Source organism: Corapipo altera, unplaced genomic scaffold (genome assembly GCF_003945725.1).
Source record: "Corapipo altera isolate COAL_440 unplaced genomic scaffold, ASM394572v1 46, whole genome shotgun sequence".
NCBI lineage: Eukaryota > Metazoa > Chordata > Aves > Passeriformes > Pipridae > Corapipo > Corapipo altera.
Window position 1 is genome coordinate 16553582 of NW_020884883.1, and position 20811 is coordinate 16574392.

Genomic DNA, 20811 nt, shown 5'->3' on the forward strand with positions numbered 1-20811 from the left:
TGTCCATTGCTTTTTGTCCTTTTGTTGGGCATCTCTAAGAAGAGTATGGTACCATCCTCTCCACCACCCGTTAGGTAGTTGTAGACTGCAGCTGAGATCCTTCTTCTCTTTGCCTTCTGCAGGCTGAACAAACCCAGCTCCCTCCCCCTCTCCACATTCTCCTGCCACTAACCGCCCTGGAATGTTTGGGATTTTTCCAGTATGTCAGTACCTTTCCTTGGACTAGGGAGACAAGCCTGTGAGACCATGAGTATGTCTAAACCCATGTGTTTCTGGAAGTGATAAATTGTATTAATCTCTTCTGGAAGCAAGCTCCATTACTAATGTCCTGGTCTTGTGGAATTTTTGCCTCCATTCTGGAACATTAAGCAACCAGTTTCTCGACTTTGGTAGCTGGTGGTGTATATCCTGATGAGCTGGAGCTCTTCCCTATGCACACCTGAGGTGACCTCACCTAGTCCTTTAAAAGGCTTTGGAGATCAGGTCCAAGACCTTCATAATGACTCACATAAAAGCGCTACGAGAGAGAATATATGAATGTCTGAGATGGGAAGAAGCCAGTGAGAGAGAAGTGTTGGCTTTCAAGGCAGTTTTAATGCTACTGAAAAATCCCAGCTGCAGTTTTGCATTCACAGCTACAGCTGCAAGAGGAAAGTATGGATACAGATGTGGATAAGGATTTCCAAGAGGACGATGAGGATTCAGAATAATTGCTTCTGGAGGATGATTTACTCTGTTTTGGGGCTTTTGGAAAAGTACCAGTTGGTAGGAGGTGACTGTGCTGCAGGCCTGTGGTAACCAGCAGTAGTGAGAAGCGAGACAGCCCTCCTATAACTGGTACATTGAGATTTTTGGGTTTGATCTGCTCATCAAATGGCTGACACTGTGGGTGTGCTGTCAGAATTGCCTTAGGCACATGCTTTCAGAGAAATTCCTGATTCTGGCCTGACTCTTTTGTCAAGGCTGGTGATGCACAGGAACATTCGCAGTGACACGACCTGCTGAGCTCTGCAGGTTGGGGTTTATTTTGATCAGGTTTTTTCCACTGTGGTGCTGGTTTTGCATGACCTGTACACTTTGGGATTAAAATCACTTGGTTGTGCATGTTGGTTCAGTGAGTGGAAAGGTCATTATTGGTAACACATTATAAAATTTGTTTTCACTGTTCATAGAACACTTGTTGGGTTTCAAAGTAATACTCAGTCTTTCTTCATGGATGCTGGTGAGGGAAATGTGTCCTGTTGGGGGGTTTTTGTGGCTTCCATGAATTTACACATTTCCAGAATTTTGCTTTCCCTTTATAGGCAATTTAGTTCTTTGCCTTCCAGAGGTGTTCTTCATGTGCATATGGAATCTATTACGCATGATTTGTAGATCCTTTGTAGATTTTAAAAACAACGAAGAATAGGATTTCATAATATAGGAACTATGAACTAAATTAAAACACTCTAAAAATTTGAAAACTGTTTGCCTTCCTAAAAGTGGAAATGCATAAATAGTTTCCAAACAGTGCAGGCTGTGGGGGGGTTAACTGAAGAAAATGAGATGTTCAGCTGCTAAACTTTGTGGGTATGGGTTTTTGAAAAAAACTCATAATGACTGTGGTCAACTTGTCCTCTTTGTGACCACTGAAGAATCTCAGATGTTGGAGTCATGTGGTTCCATCAAAACATTTGAGAAGGAGGGTCGAGAGAACTCCCTGCTTTTCCAGACTGCTCTTCCTGTTGCCAGGATATAAAAACATGCTGTGGGAGGGTCTTGTGGTAAAGGGTTGTTCAGGAAAGCGAGCTCTACAGAGTCTCGGAAGATGAAACTAGTGGACTTTATCCTTAATACAGCCATGCTGGATTGCAAAGGGGGATGAGGTGGATGTCATGCAATGGCTTTCAAAGAGTGTTCTTAAAACACTAATCTGGTCTGCTTTGATAATCTGGTTTTAGCCATTTCCTTGATCATGAACTTTCCCTCTTAGTCCCTTTGTCCCTTCTGTTTCCCCTCCAGTTCTCTGCCAATCCTAAACCACTTTTTCTGATACTTCAGAAGCTTTCCTGAAGATATGGACATTCCTTGTTACAGTCCACTCTTCCAAGTTCTTCATATGCTGTGGAGTTGTTAACATACCCTTGGGTGCCTTAATGCCTACAGTGAGTACCATAAGATGAAAAATAGAAACGTTACTTGTTGTTCAATATCTGTGCTGTCAAAAATTTAAAAAAATATTTAACCAACAACTTTGAGGATCTATGGATCCTTTTTTGTGTCTCGGAGCTTGGTCTCACCTTTCTTTGCATGTGCTTGGGAATATGAGTGTAGGGGATCTAATTAGCTCATGCCCAAGAGAAACTCTGTTTGCATTTAGAGACCCAGCATGGGGCAACAGGCCAGGGGATAGGATGCTTATAGATACAGCGTGTTAGACCTAAGTCAGTGCTTGGTCCCTTCTAATCCCATCCTGTGGCTTGTGAATTTTGCTGTTGGTGGGGTTTGCTTTTTTATTAGGGTCATTAGTCTGCCTGAGGATGCTGGAGTCTGTGTTTAAGGCCTGTTGCTTGAGATGACGCTCGGAGCAGATATTCTGTGATCCCACCTGAACTATGTCTGTTATGTGACTGAGTCCAATCTCCCCCTTCCGCATGACACCACTTGGGAACGTCTATTATTCTCCCATCATGGAGAGATGTGTGGCCCTGATCAAAGGAAAGATATTCTTATAAAAACTTAAGGGAGCCCAGCAAAGTATAAATTGCTTTTATCCATCAGACTTATACCTTCTGATGTTCTGATTGTCTGAGTGGACACAGACATCTACCTGGAGCCTGGATGAAAGCGGCTGTTTCTTGCAAAGTCAAGGGCCCTAATAGGACACCATGTACCTAGAATTTCCCTTCATATGTACTCAGCATTTCCTATGCCATCCCTGTTGCTCTGTAATGACTCAGAGGCACATCTGGAGCTAGTAATGTTCATGCATTCTTAATACCTCTGTGCCACTTACCTCCTACCTGGCATTTGCCTGTTTCTCAAATGTGTTTTTAGTATCTTCCTACTCATTGGAAAACAAACAACACTCTGAGATTGGCACTGAAAACAATCCCTCTTCAGAATTTGCACTTTACAGACCAGCTCTGATGAACTGCAGTAGGTGCCTGCTTATTCTATACGTGCTACATACAGAGGTAGAATTCACCGGGATGGGAGGCAGGCAAGAGGAATCCCTGTCCAGTCCTCATTGCTGCTTCTGGACTTGTGTGAGCCCATGATTTTCCTCACTTGCCCACTTTTGGGGAGTTTCTGCTAACCAGCCCCAGAAATTTTGGAGCGTCTGACCCACAATAAAAGATACATACAATAGAGCATGTAGTTGAACATCCTGATCAGAGCAGTGTGAAAAGCTGCATGGAGATGATCAGTGTAGCTCAGAGTGTAGATCACAATTACAAATCAACACAGTAATTCCCCAGTTCATTCATCCTGACAGCTGCCCATATAGAAGAAAATCTTTTTGCCGGAATGGAACCCAGTTTTCAACAGATAAAAATCCTGGAAAAGCAATGCCAAAAATTTGTAGGTTGGAATTAGATGGATACAGACAGCTCTTTCAGTTGGACAACTGATGATGTTACAGTTCCATTTTTATTTTTAACCCAGAACACACAGAACTGTAAATAGAACTATTCCTTAAGAGGCAGTGAAAATTCTTGATATTCAAGTACACAATAAGTTTATGAGGAAATAATATTTTTCATCTATTACAAGTGCACTCATCAGAAGTAGTTGCAGCAAGATTGAATATGTAATCTCGCATCACAGGAACACCTGAGCAATCAATACATGGATTTTCCTATTTAAAACATGGATACGAACAAGAAGCTATAAATTGTTTTACATTGAAACTCAAGGTCACTGCCAGCCCGTTAGAGACGTGCCGCTACTGCTGCTGTGTGGGGTCACCACCGGTGGGTACCACTGCCCTGGTACTGCTGCTCACCAGCAGAACCGGGGTGACATTCACTTCAGCGTGATGTGCGAGTACGGATGCTTTCCTTCATGGCTTTTTGTAACTGGAAACGCCGACCCTCCGCTCGCACCCAGACACGTCCTGATGTCCAGATGGTTTGGGAGCGCGGTGCCCTGTTCCCCTGCCTGACCCCTTGCCTGCGCTGTGCAGCGGTACCGCACCGCTACCCCCTGAGCCTTCTTGCCGCTCGGACCCCGCACAGGCACGGTCAGATGGCGGGGGGGGGGGTGGTGGTGAAAGGCGCCGAAACCCCCAGGGGAGCCCCCACTAAAGCGAGCCCTGGCCGGGGGATGGCAGCAGCATCCTCCGCACAGCCGCGGGGTGCGGGGCGATGCGGACGGGCGGACCACCCGCCGCAGGGCGCTCCTCGTTCCCCTGCCCCCCGTGTGCCCGGAACGGGGGCGGGCGGCCCCCTCCTCTCCCTTCCCCGCCCCTCCCCGCCCCTGCCCCGCATTGGCTGCGGGCGCTGACGGGCAGCCGGGGCGGCCCCTGCCCGCGGCCGCCCAGGGGCACTGCCCGCACTGGGGGTCCGGCCGCGCCGGGGAGCGGGGCTGAGCCGAGCGGGGCTGAGCTGAGCCGGGCTGAGCTAAGCTAAACTAAGCTGAGCTGAGCTGAGCGGAGCCGAGCGGAGCCGGTGCCGCCATGGGGGTGGAGATCGAGACCATCTCTCCGGGAGACGGTACGGGGCCGTGCGGGAGCAGCCCTGCGGCGCGGGGCCGGCGGGGCACGGGGGGCTCCGGGAGCGGGGAGCGCGGAGCGAGGGGACAGCGGTGCGGGAGGGGAGGGGAAGGGAGGGGAGGCACGGCCACCCCCGCAGCCCCGCAACCCCGCGGGCACGAACCCCCGGTGCGGGAGTGGCGCGGCGGGGGCGGCGAGGCGGCCGGGGTTTCTGTGGCATCCGCCGACAGCTGCACAGCCCGAGCGCGGGGTCAACGCCGCCGGGGAGCCCAAACTTTCCCCGGTGGCGAGCCTGGCCTCGCCGGGACCACCGTCCGCCAGTGCCAGCATCCCCCCAGCGTGGCACCGCCGCCTCCCGGTCCAGCATGGGATGCTGGCGAGGGCTGAGGTCCAGCCCGGATGGAAGTCACTCACTTCTCCTTGGCACAAACTCGCCTTTCCAGAGCCAATTCGTGGTATTCTGCTCGTCTGTGGGATTATAATATAATTTCATAAGGGGGTTGGGTTTTGTTTGTTTGTTTGTTTTTAAGAGGATATAATTTCTAACATACATACCTGTCTGTATAATAGGCCAAGTTCACCCTTGGGTGATATACAATGAGTACTGCATTGAAGTTGATCACACCTTAAGTTTCTTGCCCCAATATCCTTCCTTTCTTTATGTATGCTTTTAAATTTACTTCTCCCTCTATGCTGTTTAGCTCTAGGGATTGAATTCTTCTCTTGGTTGCACAGATGTAAAAGCCGAATAGTTATGTGGATATAAGTAATGGTGCTGGGTTGAGAGTAGGAAGGAGGGTGGAACTTAATCTCACAGTGGTACTTTCTAGCTATTAAATAGATCAAGGCTGTCTTTGTAAGCAATATGCTATTCCAAATAAGGTTATATGGATTAGTTCTCTTGGTTGCAAGTCTTAATCAAAATCATCTGACTTTAAGCACTGTCTTAAACCACAGTGAGTCAGTGGTCTTGCAAATCTCTGCTTTTAATTCAGCTTTGATGTGAAATTATGTAGCTTCATTGGCTTTGCTGGTGGTATACTCACACAGCAGAGTATGTGTCCATAAGGTCTGATAGTGCTTTTCTCAGATCTCTGTATAATAATGCATCATTTGAATAATACCTGTTTTACCAAGGGTAGGATTCATCTCACCTAACTTTTCTCAGGTTAGCTGGCTAGTCTAAAGCAGCCTTCTCGGTTTTCTCTGTGGTCAGCTCCAGAGAATGATTCGTCTTGGCTCTCTCTGGATAGGCTGGCTTTCTCTCAAAGCACTGCGAATTCTCTGCTGTCAATGGAGGAAGCCCAGGAGACTGGCATATGATAGTTGCCTGTGTTGTAGATGGCTGAATTTAAAAGAGATGAATCCCACTGTAGCATGCCATGGTACCCTAACTGGGCACCTATTGCACTGCATTTTGTGCCACTCATAGCTAGAGATATTCCTGCCAGCAGAGCTGATGAAGGAGGCTGTTTATGTGGTGCTTGGAAACACCATCTTCTCAATTTAATGCTGTAAATGTTTTTTCCTTGCATTAGCCTGCCCTCCTTCCATTTACTGCTTGTGTGCTTTTGGCATGTAAGCCCTGAGGCCGTAGCTTGTGTTTTACTTGTTGGTTTATAGCCTGTGAAGTGCCCTGTAATGCATAACTTGTTATCGTGTTAATTCTGACTAGAGAGCCCAGAAAGCTGACTGAGATATGAGCTTCAGTTTCAGCTAAAAGATTGTCCAGTTCCAACACCCTGCCATGGACAGGGACACCTTCCACTAGACCAGGTTGCTCCAAGCCCCATCCAACCTGGCCTTGAACACTTCCAGGTATGGGGCATCCACAACTTCTCTGGGCAACCTACCTAAATCCCCAGTTTTTAGCTTTCTGTCAAGGATGTTCCTTAATAATTGGTCTCGCTGATGCTTTATGAACCTGGGCATTCCCCTGGCCAACCTTGAGAAATCAAGATTAGTGGCTTTAATACACCATTGGCACTAATTGAGCCTGGAAAATCATTCCTTAGCTTTTAGTGCCTTTGGCAGTACCTAAAACAGGTAAAATGGGAATGGTAATTTCATTTTCCAGTGTCAAGCAAATAATTTAAGCCTTTTTTCCTTTCAGTATGAACATTTTAGGAGGAGCTACCAGGCTCTTACAAGAATCTAGTGTATTACTGCTTTACTGTTGCCCGATGCTACAAAATTAAACTGCCTTTGTATATGAAAATTTGTGTAAAACCCATTCCTGCTAATTAAAGATGCCCTTATAGAGCTGTCATGAGTGAAAGACATTAGAGATGTGAATACAAATGTATTTTTTCACCATGGTAGACTGAGACTTTATTTAAAAAACCATAGCAAAAACATTCTGAGAATTTTAATGTTATAATCCATGAAGTTTTTGACTGTCCTTTTGCACTTACAGAATGTAAATGTATGTGAAATGCAGATATGTAGGGAAAATTATGTAAGGAAAATAGTATTTGGTCGAAGAGCTAAATAGAAGCCAAACTGGGACCTTCTAACCTGAAGCATGGCATTCCAGTCTTGCATGTTAGTGATTTGATAACACATAATCATAGAATCATGGAATTGTTAAGGTTAGAAAAGACCTTTAAGATCATCATGTCCAATTGTTAACCCAGCACCACCACCACGTTCAACATTAAACTATGTTCTCAAGTGCCACATCCACATGTTTTTCAAACTTCCAGGAATGGTGACTCCACCATATCCCTGGGCAGTCAGTTCCAATGCTTTACAACCCTTTCTGTGAAGGCATGTTTCCCAATATCCAATCTATACCTCCCCTGGTGCAACTTGAGACCATTTTCACTCATCCTGTCACTTGTTACCTGGGAGAAGAGGCTAATTCCAACTCCCTACCATCTCTTTGGCAAACAGGTTTCCCCTGAGCCTCCTTTTCTCCAGGATAAACAGCCCCAATTCCCTCAGCTGCTCCTCCTCAGACTTGTACTCCAAGTTGTATGAGGATCCACTTCTATTTACAGCCGTCAGATATCCTGAAGTAATGTGGCTAATACCAAATCTCAGTCCAGCATTTTCCTCTTGAAAGATAAACCTGCCTAGCCAGGTCAATCAGAAGAGATAAAAGAATAACCTTTTATAATTTCAACAGGACGGACATTTCCAAAGAAGGGTCAGACGTGTGTGGTGCACTACACAGGTAAGGCATGTTCTGAATATTCTTGTGATACCAATTACCTTGCGTTCAAGAGTGATTTCCCATTTCAGATGTTTGATGTATTTTTTACTTTGTTCTGTCACTCATAATCCATTGGATAGTGTTCAAATGGATTTCCTGAGTATTTCACTTCAAGGTGAGCTGTTCAGGCTACAGTACCTAGATGTGCCTGCTGGCAGATTTGCCATGGATAGCATTCGATGGTGAGAGGTTTGCAGATGAAGCTGCAGACCTGATTCATTAGGCCATTTTACTAGCTAATGAAATCGAGCATGAAACAGTCAAAATGCTGGGTTCATATTTTTCCAGCCTCTGATCTTGATACAGACAATTAAAGATTGTATATATCTTAAAAGCATGTGTCTGTGCATTGGCAGTAAAATTCATTCCAGATTGAAGAGATCAATACAAGGTCTATTTAACACTTGCTTTATGGACTTCTATGAATCTTAAGTGGTGAGCTGGTTAATGGAGCTGTTTATGCTGCACCTTTGCTCAGAGGGAAATTGTCCTTTAAATCAGTTTGTAAGGTTATGCTTTGTATGTAGTTATATAAGTTGTCAAAGGGATATGAAAGTCTCTGCAGTCTGAGCCCCCAGCTGGGAAGTTCACATCAAGAGCTTCCATTCCACATGGTCTTTTCCTTAAGAAGTCAACATGTAGGTGATGGAGGGACTGACAGCTCCTGATCTGGGCCTAGATCTGTGAGGTCGTGTTTTCCTCTGGTGTTCAGGATGACAGGAAAGTTCTCACTGGCAATTGTTGCTTTCCTGCACTTTTGTACTTGTTTCTGTAGCTTACAGATGGAGCAAGATGAGAACATTTTCCAGTAAATATAACTAATGAAGTAAACTGATTTGTATTTTCAGTAAACTTTTTTATATAATTTAATAATATCACCATTCAGGAGGTTACATGAGAGTTAATGCACTGGCATGGCGTGTAGATTTTCTGGATATAAGCTCCTGTACATTTATATATTTAGAGTATTTTAATCTGATGATTAATCTGATGATTTCTAGTTTGAATTAGAAGAAGTTAAACACATGAGTCTCCCATGCTAGTCTCAGTTCTTACAGACATTTCTCTGTAACTCAGATCTGAAAATAGATGTTTTGAAATTATTTTTGTGAAGATGCTGGAAGATATGTTTCTGTTCTTGTCCAAACTTCAAAAGGTTTTATGAAACAAAATTGTCACCTCCCACCCCTAGTTAGTTCAAGATGAATTTAAATGTCAGAACTGAAATAGGCAAAAAAAATTGAGCCTGGTGGCTCCCACAAAGCACAGTTTTTCCAGATAACTTCAGGGAAAGTGTGAATGGTAAATGTGAAAAGATAAGAGACTGCGTACTCTTGTTGATATTAGATACCGTCCTAGGCTGTCGTAAGCTGGCTTTGACATAAAAGACTTTATAAAAACTCATTAAATCAATCTCCAGTGTAAACTGTGCTTCCTTCATATGTGTTACTGTTGGTGCTGTGCAACCTCTTAACTCCCAGATTAGAACAGATACCAGGAAAAGCTCATCCTCTCAGTTCCATGGCTAGTGCAGTGTCAGAGCAATCTTTGGTGGTGATGTTTTCAAAGAGGACCCATGGTTAGTGGATAACGTGTTTTCTTCCAGTGGTCTGTGAAGTATGGGTAAGATGGCATATGAATGTCAAATTTTAATTTAAAACTATTTGATCAGAATACAATATAGCTTCTTTTAATACTGACGAGATTCTGGGTATGCCTGGTATTTATCTTGGAATGACCTCTGTCTTATTTGTGTGATCTTGTTAGGCTTCACTGTACTTAATGCTTAACCTCACCACACTTCTGTGAGTCCTGCTTTAGGAACTGAGTAGCTAAGTTACAGGGAAATCTGCAGAGATATTAAGAACATCTGTCTTGACACCTAAAATGGGAGTTAGGAAAAACTATGACGCCTAAGAGCAAGGAAATGATCCAGAAATACTGCTTTTCAGAGCTGCATAATATTGGGAGCATGCACAGCTCTCAAGTTGTCTCCCTGTTCAGCTGGTCACTCTGGAGCTCGACGCAGATACCTGTAAGGAGGTGTTGTGTTCTTGGAAGTAAAGGAACCATGCACTGACTGGACTCCATCAAGATCTGGGGATCATTTGGATCCCCATAAAAGCCTGACCTCACTGGGGTGCTCGGAGCACAGCTCTGAATCCAGCATCAAGCACAGCAGAGATGGCCCCCTTCAGTCAAAAACACAGCCTGTGGGAGCTCACTTGTGTAATAATTGAACAGTTGTTTCAGACGTGGCAAACCTACCTTCCCTTGGCTTTTCCAGCAGAAGAGGCTCATAGCTCTTTTTGCCGTGTCCTTAACTGCAACTATTTTGTTTTGGGGAGAAGAAAGCTGAAATTTCCCACTCCCTCCAGTTTAGCTTAGGACATTCAGCAGTGAGGAATGCCAGAGCCATGGGCGAGAGGAGCAGGCAAGAGGGGGAGTAATTGATGCAGGCACTCATGCAGGAATATGGAAGGAGATGTAGTCCAGTGTCTGTCTTCAGGACTTAATTCCATACTTTTTAATCCACTGATTTTCCCATGTGGTGGTGTCCAGCCTTGACAGCTGGGCAGGCCATGCAACTTCTTGCAGTGGCTGTTCTGCTCTTACACCAACACACACACTGTGGTGGCACAGCTCACGGTTGGTTCTGTGATTCCCAGAAAGGCTAGTTTTTTGTGTTTGCATAGAAATAACATTGCCTGTCCACTAATTATTCCTGTCTTGAAGGAGAGGAAAGGCTAGAATGAGCTTTCTTTTGCCAGAGCCAGTTATGAATCAACAATGAGGAGTGGGCTGTGGGCTCTGTTTTGTCTTATTTTCCCATTTTCCATTCCTCTCATAGATGTACATTTACCATATGATAGGGAGTGATGTCAGAGAGCATGGACATGAGGGGACTGCTGGTGCTACAGAAGAAAAAGGCCTGTAGCTTACTTCCATTTTTTAGGAAGTCTGCAGTCCTGGCAGTCCATGCAGGAAAAGCCCAGAGAGGACCAAAGGCCAGGACCCTAGATGGTTGGCAGAACTTCAGAGTTCTGTCTGCTCATTGTCCAGGATCTTATGAATCACCACCAAGGCAGGAATTCAGCAGGGTAGTTTCTAGTCTGATGACCCTACATGTTCTGGAGGAGTGGGAGGTGAGAACTGGAATCTCCTCAAGATGGAGGAGAACTGCGATTGAGTTTTACACTTCCGCTGTCAGAGCTCCAGCTATTAGGCTGTTACATGTGGCAGCTTTTCCTCTTTCTCTCCTTGTTAAACTGGATGCATAATCTCAGGAGCAGACTTTGTGGTCTGATTCCCAAAGGCATTGGTGATGCCTTACAGGACAGACCTAAGTTCCAGTGGCAGCAGGAGTTAAGGTGCAACCTCACTAGGGAGCCGTTAAGAAGGGACCTCTTAGTTTAAGCAAATTATTTTTAATTCTTTTATTTTTTTTTCCCTAAGGAGTAATTCTCAGCTGCTTTACAATTAGAGCAGGATTTTTGGATTACCCTTCAGAAGTACCCAATTGCCCTTTGGTAAGACGCCTTAGTGCCTGACTTTGGTCCTGTAAATCACCTGCTAATTTTTCAGCTTTGCAGGGCCTGAGTTAAGTACACAAATAGATGTTCCAGATCATTGCAGAAGATTAGATAGGAGGACTGTGATATAACATGAAACCGAGTTTCAGTCTTAGTATATGATGAAAAAACATGGTCAGATTCCTGTAGGCTTATCTTTGTTAAGAAATATAACAAATTTCTTCTTAGCATCCGCATGTATGTTGAGTCTCAAAAGTTACCTGACACAATATTTCAGTAATGGGATTAATAGATAAGGCAGTGCCTTGGCACTAAAATATATTTGCAACAAGGCTGGTTTATGTCTTGTTTTTTGTCAGAGATTTCATTGAGCAAGCTTCTGGAAGCCTTTGGCAATCTGCTTACTCCTTCTGTTTTCCATCTGCAAAATGATAGTTGTACTTTGTCTGCCTCATGTAGAGAGATTGCAGGGAATTTGAGATATGAACTGCCTCCTTCTTCATGCCTAATGTAATGGCAATGGAGCAGTGCATAAACGGAATTGAGGCATTTTCTGCAGTTTTGTTTCCTGTGATTTTAATTTGTTGACTCTGGCAACAGAAATTATCAGTGCAGAAATTTCAAATATTTATGAAGGTGATGCAAAATGTGACTTTTTGTTAGAAATGCCCTTAAACAAAACCTTTACTGAGGTTGGGAATGTTCTGTCTGGAGGCTGTCAGGTAAAGCCTGCACTCCAAGTGGCTGAATCCCATTCCTGACCCTCCTACTGGATGATGGTGTGCCCTCACACAAGCTTTGTGTGTACTGAATCCAAATCTGCTCATGATAGTGGGAAGGCAGGGTTTTTTTCTGAGTTATTCAGAGTAGGTGTTCTCTTGTGTGGGCCCATGTAGCTTGTGGCAGAGCTGAATTCTTAACCTCTTCATCTTTCTCCTCAGTCATCTGTAAAACTCTGATAATAATACAATTACCCTTTTTAAGGAACTGCTGATACTTGTTGTCTGCTGGAACAGACTTATTTGAGTGAGAATATAAAGGCACAATAAATCATTAATTATTTATTAAACTGGACTTCTCTCAGAGAAGATTTTTCATAGACTTTTAGGCTAGGGCAATGCCCCCAAATATTGCATCAAATACATAGAATATTTCAATTGGAAGGGACCTAAAATGATCATCTCTTCCAACTTCCTGACGATATCACGCTGACCAAAAGTTAAAGCATGTTGTTCAGGGCATTGTCCAAATGCCTCATACCCTTTCAGGCACTGGGGGATTGACTACCTCTCCAGGAAGCCTGTTCCAGTGTTTGATCACTCTCTCAGTGAAGAAATGTTTCCTAATTTCCACTCTGTACCTCCCCTGGAGCAGCTTTGAACCATTCCCACATGTCCTGTCATTGGATCCCAGGGAGGAAAGCTCAGCACTTCCCTCTCGACTTCAATATTTCAATACTGAGAAGTTGATTTTTAATTATTTTTTTTAATGCTTAAAGTGAAATTCCTTATTGAAATAAATTAATGCTAATCCATTTATTTCAGCTGAGATATACAAATTCATTCCGTTTTAGGAAGCAGGCTTTTATTTAAAGCAGAACAAATGATAATTGTTCTTTTCCTAGTGGTCTGAGGACAAATTCATATCATCTTCTTTTCCCATATCTTGCCAGAATTACTTTATATTGTTTCTTCAGCTTTGGCCATGGTGTTGTGTTGAGAGTTATGGTTGTGTCTGTGAAGTCGAAAGCTCTTTACATAACAAGATGCAGATGAACAGTAATTTATAGAATATGCTTGATTTATCATGATTAAAAAAACTATTTTCCATTTAACACATAGAAATATAATGCAATTCCCTTGAAATAACTATTGCCAAAAGGAGAACAGATCTGCCTATTTTTCTTGGATCAAAATCAACCCAGTCTTAAGTGTATGTAGTAATAGCCAGAGATTTGTCTATACTGACATGCTCTCAAAAAGACTAACGTAAATTCAGAGTAACTTTGCAGACTGTCATATATTTGTGTGTGAGCATGACTGGATGTACATTAGCTTTGTGTGAGAGCAGTTTGTGCCAGGTGAGTAGAGGAGGAGGTTATTTCTCTGGTCCTGCTTTCAGGAACATCTGTACCACCTCAGTGGGAGCTCTGCATGTGTAGCTGAGAGGAAAATTGAACTAAGTAAGGCACTTAATCAAAATTCCTGGTCTCCAGGAAGCTGTCTAGCTGGGTTTGGAAGAGGATAGTGAACACTGTAATTAGAATCATCATTAATAAGAGTTGTATTGTAACAGACATTATAATTGAGCCTTGATTTGTATCCAGCTAAATCTTGGTTACCTAGAAGGAACTTAATTGTTTTATCAAGCATGTTTCCAAGATACATTGTACCAGAAGAGTGTGATGTCTGTCCATCTTTTGGTCATTGCCGGTTTTCTGTTATTTTTTTTACTTAATGCCCTGGTTTGTAAGAATGAAAGCCTTTTGCTTCTGCAGAGATCTCAGTGGCAAGCACTCACAAATATCCTTTTTCTTTGGTGAATCATAACTGCAAAAAGTAGCTTTAGTCCTCTGTGAAGAATATGGTCTTCTGATGCCCCTTAGAAACAATTTGCAAGTCTTAAAACTCTCTCAGTAAAATGAGTAAAATTCTCATCTTTGCTTATTTGTTATGATTGGTTATCCCTGGAAGTATTTTAACAGTGACTTCAGCCTGACAGTGATCAGAGTCCAGAAGCAAAAGTCTGAGCAGAAGAGATTTCTCCTACGCATTTTGCTGGCAGCTTAGTGACTGATTTCAGATATATTACTTGCTCTTTCATTTTCTAAATTTGACAGAAAAGGGGGCTGTGCCTCTCAAAATTGTCATGAAATTAATATTTGCAAGTGCTGTGAGACACTGTAAGAAGAAGCTATTGATGTGAAAAAGCGATTTGATGAATAAAAAGGTTCAGAGATTTGTAAGGAAAAAAGTAGCAGCTTCAGCAGTGGAGTGAGTGAGTTTAAATTGAACACACCAGACTGTTTCCTGATGGAAAAGGATCAGTGTAATAAACTGTAGCCTCAAGTTTCCCAGTTGTTCCTCCTTTGCTGCGTTGCTGTGTACGGTGCCCATCAGTTTCACTGAAGTCACTTGGGGTGTTAGATGCTATTTCATGCGGGTAAGTGAAGCAGAAAAGGATCTTCAAATTGTCCAATAGCATTTTTATTGTCAACCTCAGCTGCAAAGCCATGGTTTGACTAAGATTTGGAAGTCTCTCCTCTTGAAGGTGCTCCCTGTGGCATTGAGATGTTATTTTGGACAGTTGCTGATGTGCTTTGAGCAAAGAAAAGGAAGACTTCAGGATTACCTGTAAGCACTGTCTTACATTCGTTTGGGAAGAAGACAGGATGAGTTTCATTCTGGAAGAGTAAAGGAGATTATAAATAGATTTCTTCAAGACAGCATACACGGGCACTTTCTCCCCCTGACAGAGACTTCTCTGTCAGCATGAGACATGCTGAGTGATTTGGTGACTGCTGCTTTGGATTTTGGAGCACTTCCTAACCTTTACAGGATTTCCTTTCATGGAGGGATTGTAGAATCATGCTCCCTTCCTATTGTGCATAGAAATGAAACTGCTAGCGAATAATTAAACTTCCTACTCTTACCTTACAAAAGCCTTGAAGAAGTGGATTCTAAGATATTAAAAAAAAAAAAAAGCTCACAAAGCAGATTATCTAAAGTACCAGGGAACTAATAGCCTCTGTCCATCAAGTTTTTAAAAGCTCAGAACCTATCCAAACCAGTATCATCTTTTAGAAAATTAGATTGCACCTTCAAACAAATTATTTTTGCTGGATACTCTTTGCACTTATTTTCAATGATCCCAGTGGGCCCTGCTTGCAGCTCATACCTGAGGACAGACCTGAAAGATTTGCATCAATTCTTGATCATTAGAATTCCAGGTCCTTACAAGAATGACATCATTTTCTACTAATTTATGCCTCCCAAAGTCAAAGAATTATTGAAAAAACTGTGCAGTGAATAGTATTTTTTAGAGTAAAATGTACAAATGGTTACTACATCAGCCAAATAAGGAACTCTTATCAGCTGGCACCAGTGATAGGCTTGTCTCCCTTTATTGACAAAATAGAACTGACATCACTGTATTTACCTAACTAAGAAGTCTAAATTGAGAGCCTGGTTACCTTGGGTTACCTAAATAATTAGCCTGTGGATACCTCTCTCTCTCTGTTGATTAGATAAAGAGCTTAATATGGTTCCTAAGTCAGGCAGCTCAGATAGGCAGGGTACGTGGAGGGGGGAATGTTTTCCTCATCAGACACCACGCGGTGTCATCCCTCTGCAGTGGAAACACAGCAGGTATTTATGTAACACACTACATTTCAGGTGTCTTACCCGAGCAGGTGCTGTGTGGCCAGAGATATCTGCAGGCTTGTAATCTTCAGAGCTCAGTGTGTAGGTCTGAGTGCTGCAGGGGTGTGTGGGGGAGATCCCTGGGGAGGACATGGCTGGTTTTTTGGCACTGGGAAGCAGCTGAGCCGGTGGCCCCGGAGGACACGCGTTCCACTGCGGGAAGAGTTGTCGTTGGCAGGAGTTCTGCTGAGTCTTGCTGAACCAGGGCCAAGGGGCTTCTGGGGGCTTCATATTGAAAGCAACGTCTCTCAATTGAGACGTATTATTTACCTTTAGTTACTCAAGGACATTGTAAATCTTCCTTAATTTTTTTTTTCCACAAGACTGCTGGCTGCAGAAGTTTGGGCTCCCTTGCACATCATTCAGTGTGAGGGATCTTAAATGTTGTAGCTCTGGGTCTTCTAAAACTCTGTGTTACAGCAGTGGTTATGAGGCAAATTTGATTTGTAGCCCTCTCTCTGTCTCTGCTTATGGTATCCCAAGTCTGGTTTCTCCTTTCAAGCCTTTTGCATTTAATCCTGCGTAGTTATTTGGTTCTTTGTTGTATCTTGCTGCTCTAATTCACTTCCCTTTGCACATCAAATGATGTGACTACCTTGATTTAGCAACAGTGTCTTCTCTTACTCTGTTCTCAGTGAGAAATTGAAGACTTTAGTTTTGTTTTGTTAAGGGTGGTTTCCTGCTGGACAGAGGAAAAACTTAATTAGTTCATTTTCTAATCAGTGACTGCTACAAAAAAATACAGTCCTGGATGCATTGATTTATCTAGCTTTTAGTGACCAAAGTGAAAATACTATTTTGCTACTTCCTAACTGCTTAAAGTTGCTGCTGTTGCAACATTAAAAGCAGCAGCTTTCTGCTGAAATTCTTTACACTGCGTTAGGAAAAAAAACCAAACCCAAATCCAAACCAATTAATTTCATTATACCACTATATAGGGATTGTAGTTAGGGGAACTTATATTTTTGTTCTCTTCTGTGGATAAATTTCTGTTTGTGCTAAAAGCAGTGATACTCAAGAAGAGAGGAGTGCCTTATACTTTGGCAGGTGAAATCCAGCCATATCTAGGGCACATAAAAGAAAATAGAAGGTTAGTCACATAGTGGACAAGTTCTGAGGCATCATCATCAAGTGTTGCAATTTCCAGACTGGAATGTACAATTTTCAGCCTGAAGAATTGAAGTAAATTTTTGTTGTTGTGAGAGCTGTAATTTTGGTGAAAAAGCCTTTCCCACAAATCTTATTTTGAATGTTGAGGATCTGAGACTGAAATTCACCGTCAAGCTGCCAACTCTGTATCTATATCATAGATCATGGGTTGGAGGGGACCTTAAAGATCATCTCATTCCAATCCCCCTGCAATGGGCAGAGACACCTTCCACTAGACCAGATTACTGAAAGCCCCATCCAGCCTGGCCTTGAACACTTGTGTGGATGTGGGACTTCCACAACTTCTCTGGTCGACCTGTGCCAGTGCCTCACCACCGTCACAGTAAAGAGTTTCTTCCCTACATCTAATCTAAGCCTACTTTCTTTCAGCATAAAACTGTTCCCCCTTGTCTTGTTAATAAAGACCCTAGTAAAAAGTCTCTCTCCATCTTTCTCATAAGCCCCCCTTAATTATTGAAACTCCACAGTTTCCTCTCTTCTCCAGGCTGAACAACTCCAGCTGTGTCAGCCTGTCTTCAGAGGAGATGTGCTCCAGCCCTCTGACCTTTTCCATGGCCTCCTCTTCATCCACTCTAACAGGTCCACATCTTTCCTGTACTGAGGACCACCGAATGGATGCAGGACTCCATCCAGTTGGGGATCTCATGAAGGTACAGAGGGAGAATCACCTCCCTCGACCTGCTGGCCACACAGGATACGATTGGGTTTCTGGGCTGCAAATGCACAATTACAGGTCATGTCTGGCTTTTTATTCATCAGTGCCTCCAAGTCCTTCTCTGTAGGGCTCCATAGGCCATTCACAGAGAGGAATAATCTTTTCTGCAGTGTCATGCTGAAACGCCTGACCTTGGCTTGGGCTTGAGATCACTCTCTGAAAGTGCCTCTCCACTGAGAAGAGCACGAACCGCTCCTCTGTCATGCTGCCTGTGTGACTAGCTCCCCACACCCTTCTGTCCACAGTGGCCAGCTGGCAACAACTCTGGAAAAGCTATGGCTGTGTCTGTCCCACTCTGCCAGGGGCGTTTCTGGAGTGCACAGACAGCCCCATTGATAGCTTCCAGTTTATTCTGTCCTTTGAGTTTCTTCTGCCATCATTTGCACCTTGTCTTCAGTCCAGTGAATAGCAGGGACAGGTTCAGATGCTTCCTTAGGTCAGTCAGCAGTGCTCCTGCACAGCACAGCTGAGAGCTATCATCTGATGTGGGCTAAGCTCGTTTTGTCATGTCCTACCTTTTCCTGGCTGGAACTCAAAAGTCCTGACCTTTTATGTTTGAACACTGGGGACTTCCAGAGCCCATAACTATAAGAAGAGATGTTGAAGAAGCATTGATACAGAGTAGAAATGCCTCATTAAAAAATGATCCTTACCTGTGCCATTAAGACTTGTTCTACGTGAAACCATTTATATAGCTCATCTTATTTTCAACATTTTTTTGCGATTCCTGGCTGAGAGTGTGGGAGTTTTAAATGTGTATGAGTCAGTTGCAAATTCGGAGTTGATACAGTAATGAAGAACTGCCATCATTAATCCCCTGTGGGCAACTTAAAAAGCTGAATCTGATCAAAGTGCTACACACTTCATTCATAAATCCCTTTGGAAAAGGAAAAGCTTTTGTTTGTTTACTCCTCTTTAAATGACAGGGACATTCAGAAGAGAAATACTTTGTCCAGGGAACACAGCAAGCCTCTAAGAAAGCTGGGGTTAGAAATTCATGTGCTTTTAAGTTCTTCATGTATTATATTTATCTATCTACTTATCTATTACATTACCTGCCTATACATATTACATATAGGCTATATCAACTCTGTGAAAAAGCTGTTTCTTTTTTTCCAGACCTCAAGAGTGTTCACCTTTTTAGAACAAACTATTTAAATTAAGATAAATGGTGGAAGATCATGATGTACTTTAGTTTTTATTAGGTTTTCTGTCTTTCCCTAACCAATCCTGATTTGATTGGTTATATAAGCATTGTAAACAGAATAAGGGCTCAGTCCTTTTCTGCTGTAAAGAATAGGGGATTTCATTGTAATGATTTGTTGTATTTCAATAAAGTAACTCAAGCTTGCAATACATTGCAATACCTACCCTTAAACTGCAGAGCAATTTCTGAAGTGCTTTGCTAAGACTTGCTATCATAGCACATTCAAAGCTCCTCTTCATATGCAAAAGTTTCTAAAGCATTTGGGAAAACAATATTAAACAAAGTAGGCTGAACCTGAGAGAGCTTGGAGCTGTAAACAGAGGGGCCAGAGGGGTTGGAGAACTGAGAAATTATTTGCCTCACAGCAAAAGAGCAATAAAATCTTGGGCTGGGATTTTTCCCTGCATGAGCATGGGAAGAAACATTGACTGATTGCAAAGCTCCTCCATTCTGTAATGGAGTTACACAACCTGTAATCTTTCTATTATGTAGTCTGTCACTGTTGGACTGGCCCATTTGTAGGCTACAAAACGTTTAAATGCTGACAGCTGTATTAGGCAGTAAGGGACATGGTTGGCCATTGTGTTTATAGAGGGCAGCAAGATAAGAATAACTCCCAGCCTTCAGTGCTTGCCACATTTTCTTCAGGTTTCAGACACCTCTGTACATTTTGTGGACAGCTAGTTGTGTTGAAATCCAGGGAGCACCAGGGCAATACTTATCTTAGCTCTTCTTTTTCCCTTGAGAAACTGATGTACAATACAGGCCAAGAGGGTGTCAGCTGATAGAAGTCAGACAAATGTGAAGTGTTCTCTGGATTTGGAGCCTGCCATCCAAGAGGGACCGGACATTGTCTGGCAGCACATGAATGAATGAATGAATGAATGAATGAATATCCCCAATGTTCCCTTCCTCTGCACCCTCCTGTTGGTCTCTTACTATGCATGGGACCACCCTTCTCCTAGTTTTTCTTCAATGGTTCAACAAGTTGTAATAGCCTCTTAGAAGAATTTTCTGGTCTGTTTGTTTAGTCACATGCATGTTTTATTACAGTTTTCAGTGTTAGTTGTTTCGCAGCTTCTAAGCATGTTCTAGAAGTACATTAAGTGATGGGGCTTGTTTTCTGGCTGCTCCCTCAGATGAAACAATGGAGAGTTTTAACACATCCAAAAGAACACGTGAGTGCAGCCTGCATTTGAAAATGTTTCATAATTGCTGGTCACAGGAATTGAAGGTGCTACAGTGTGAATAGGTAGGGCTGAAACAGGGGATGTAGGGATGTCCCCATGTATTTCCTCCGGCCTCTGTCCCATGTGAAGAAATGTTGCAGTGGCTGCACTGTGAACTGGGCTGAAAATCTGACATGAAAGAAAAAAAAGTCGGAGGAGGAGGAGGGAAGAAGTGGTTGTGAGGGATGGCAGGACAACAGGATGGAAGAGCAGGGTGATGGAAAGAGCAACAGCCACACTTGTGATCTGGCACTGCTGCAGGCCTGGGGTTTTGCAGTGATGTGTGGAGCCAAAACACTCGGGTGGTTGTAGAGAAGAGAAAAGAATATTTGTCTGTAGGAACAAGAGAAATATTTATTTCTGTTTCTTTCTCATATTTCTGACCTGTCCAACTTCCCAGTAGTGCACAGGTTGGGGACCTTCCCATAGCACACTCTCAGTGTCTCCATTGCAATTATGCACTGGGACAAATTTCTCTTTTGAGTGTGTTCCATATATTGCTGCTGTGATGGGGACTGTCTAATCATGCTGTTACTTGTTTATATAAATGATCTCAGAATAAATTTGCTTGACTTCTTTTTTTCCTAAAAAAAAAAAAAAAAAGAAGACAAAAAATTTCCTAC

The 20811-nt window shown here is 43.0% G+C and overlaps 1 protein-coding gene across 1 annotated transcript in view; it reads left to right on the forward strand.

The window, feature by feature from the left end:
* Positions 1 to 4563: 4563 nt before the first annotated feature.
* The window catches only part of FKBP1B (FKBP prolyl isomerase 1B), a 45382-nt gene continuing 29134 nt past the window's right edge, over positions 4564 to 20811 (forward strand). The window contains exons 1-2 of the mRNA XM_027641010.1: positions 4564 to 4697; positions 7827 to 7874. Coding sequence (XP_027496811.1) covers positions 4661 to 4697; positions 7827 to 7874 — 85 coding nt within the window. The 5' untranslated portion in view covers positions 4564 to 4660. The remainder of the gene's footprint in view (positions 4698 to 7826; positions 7875 to 20811) is intronic.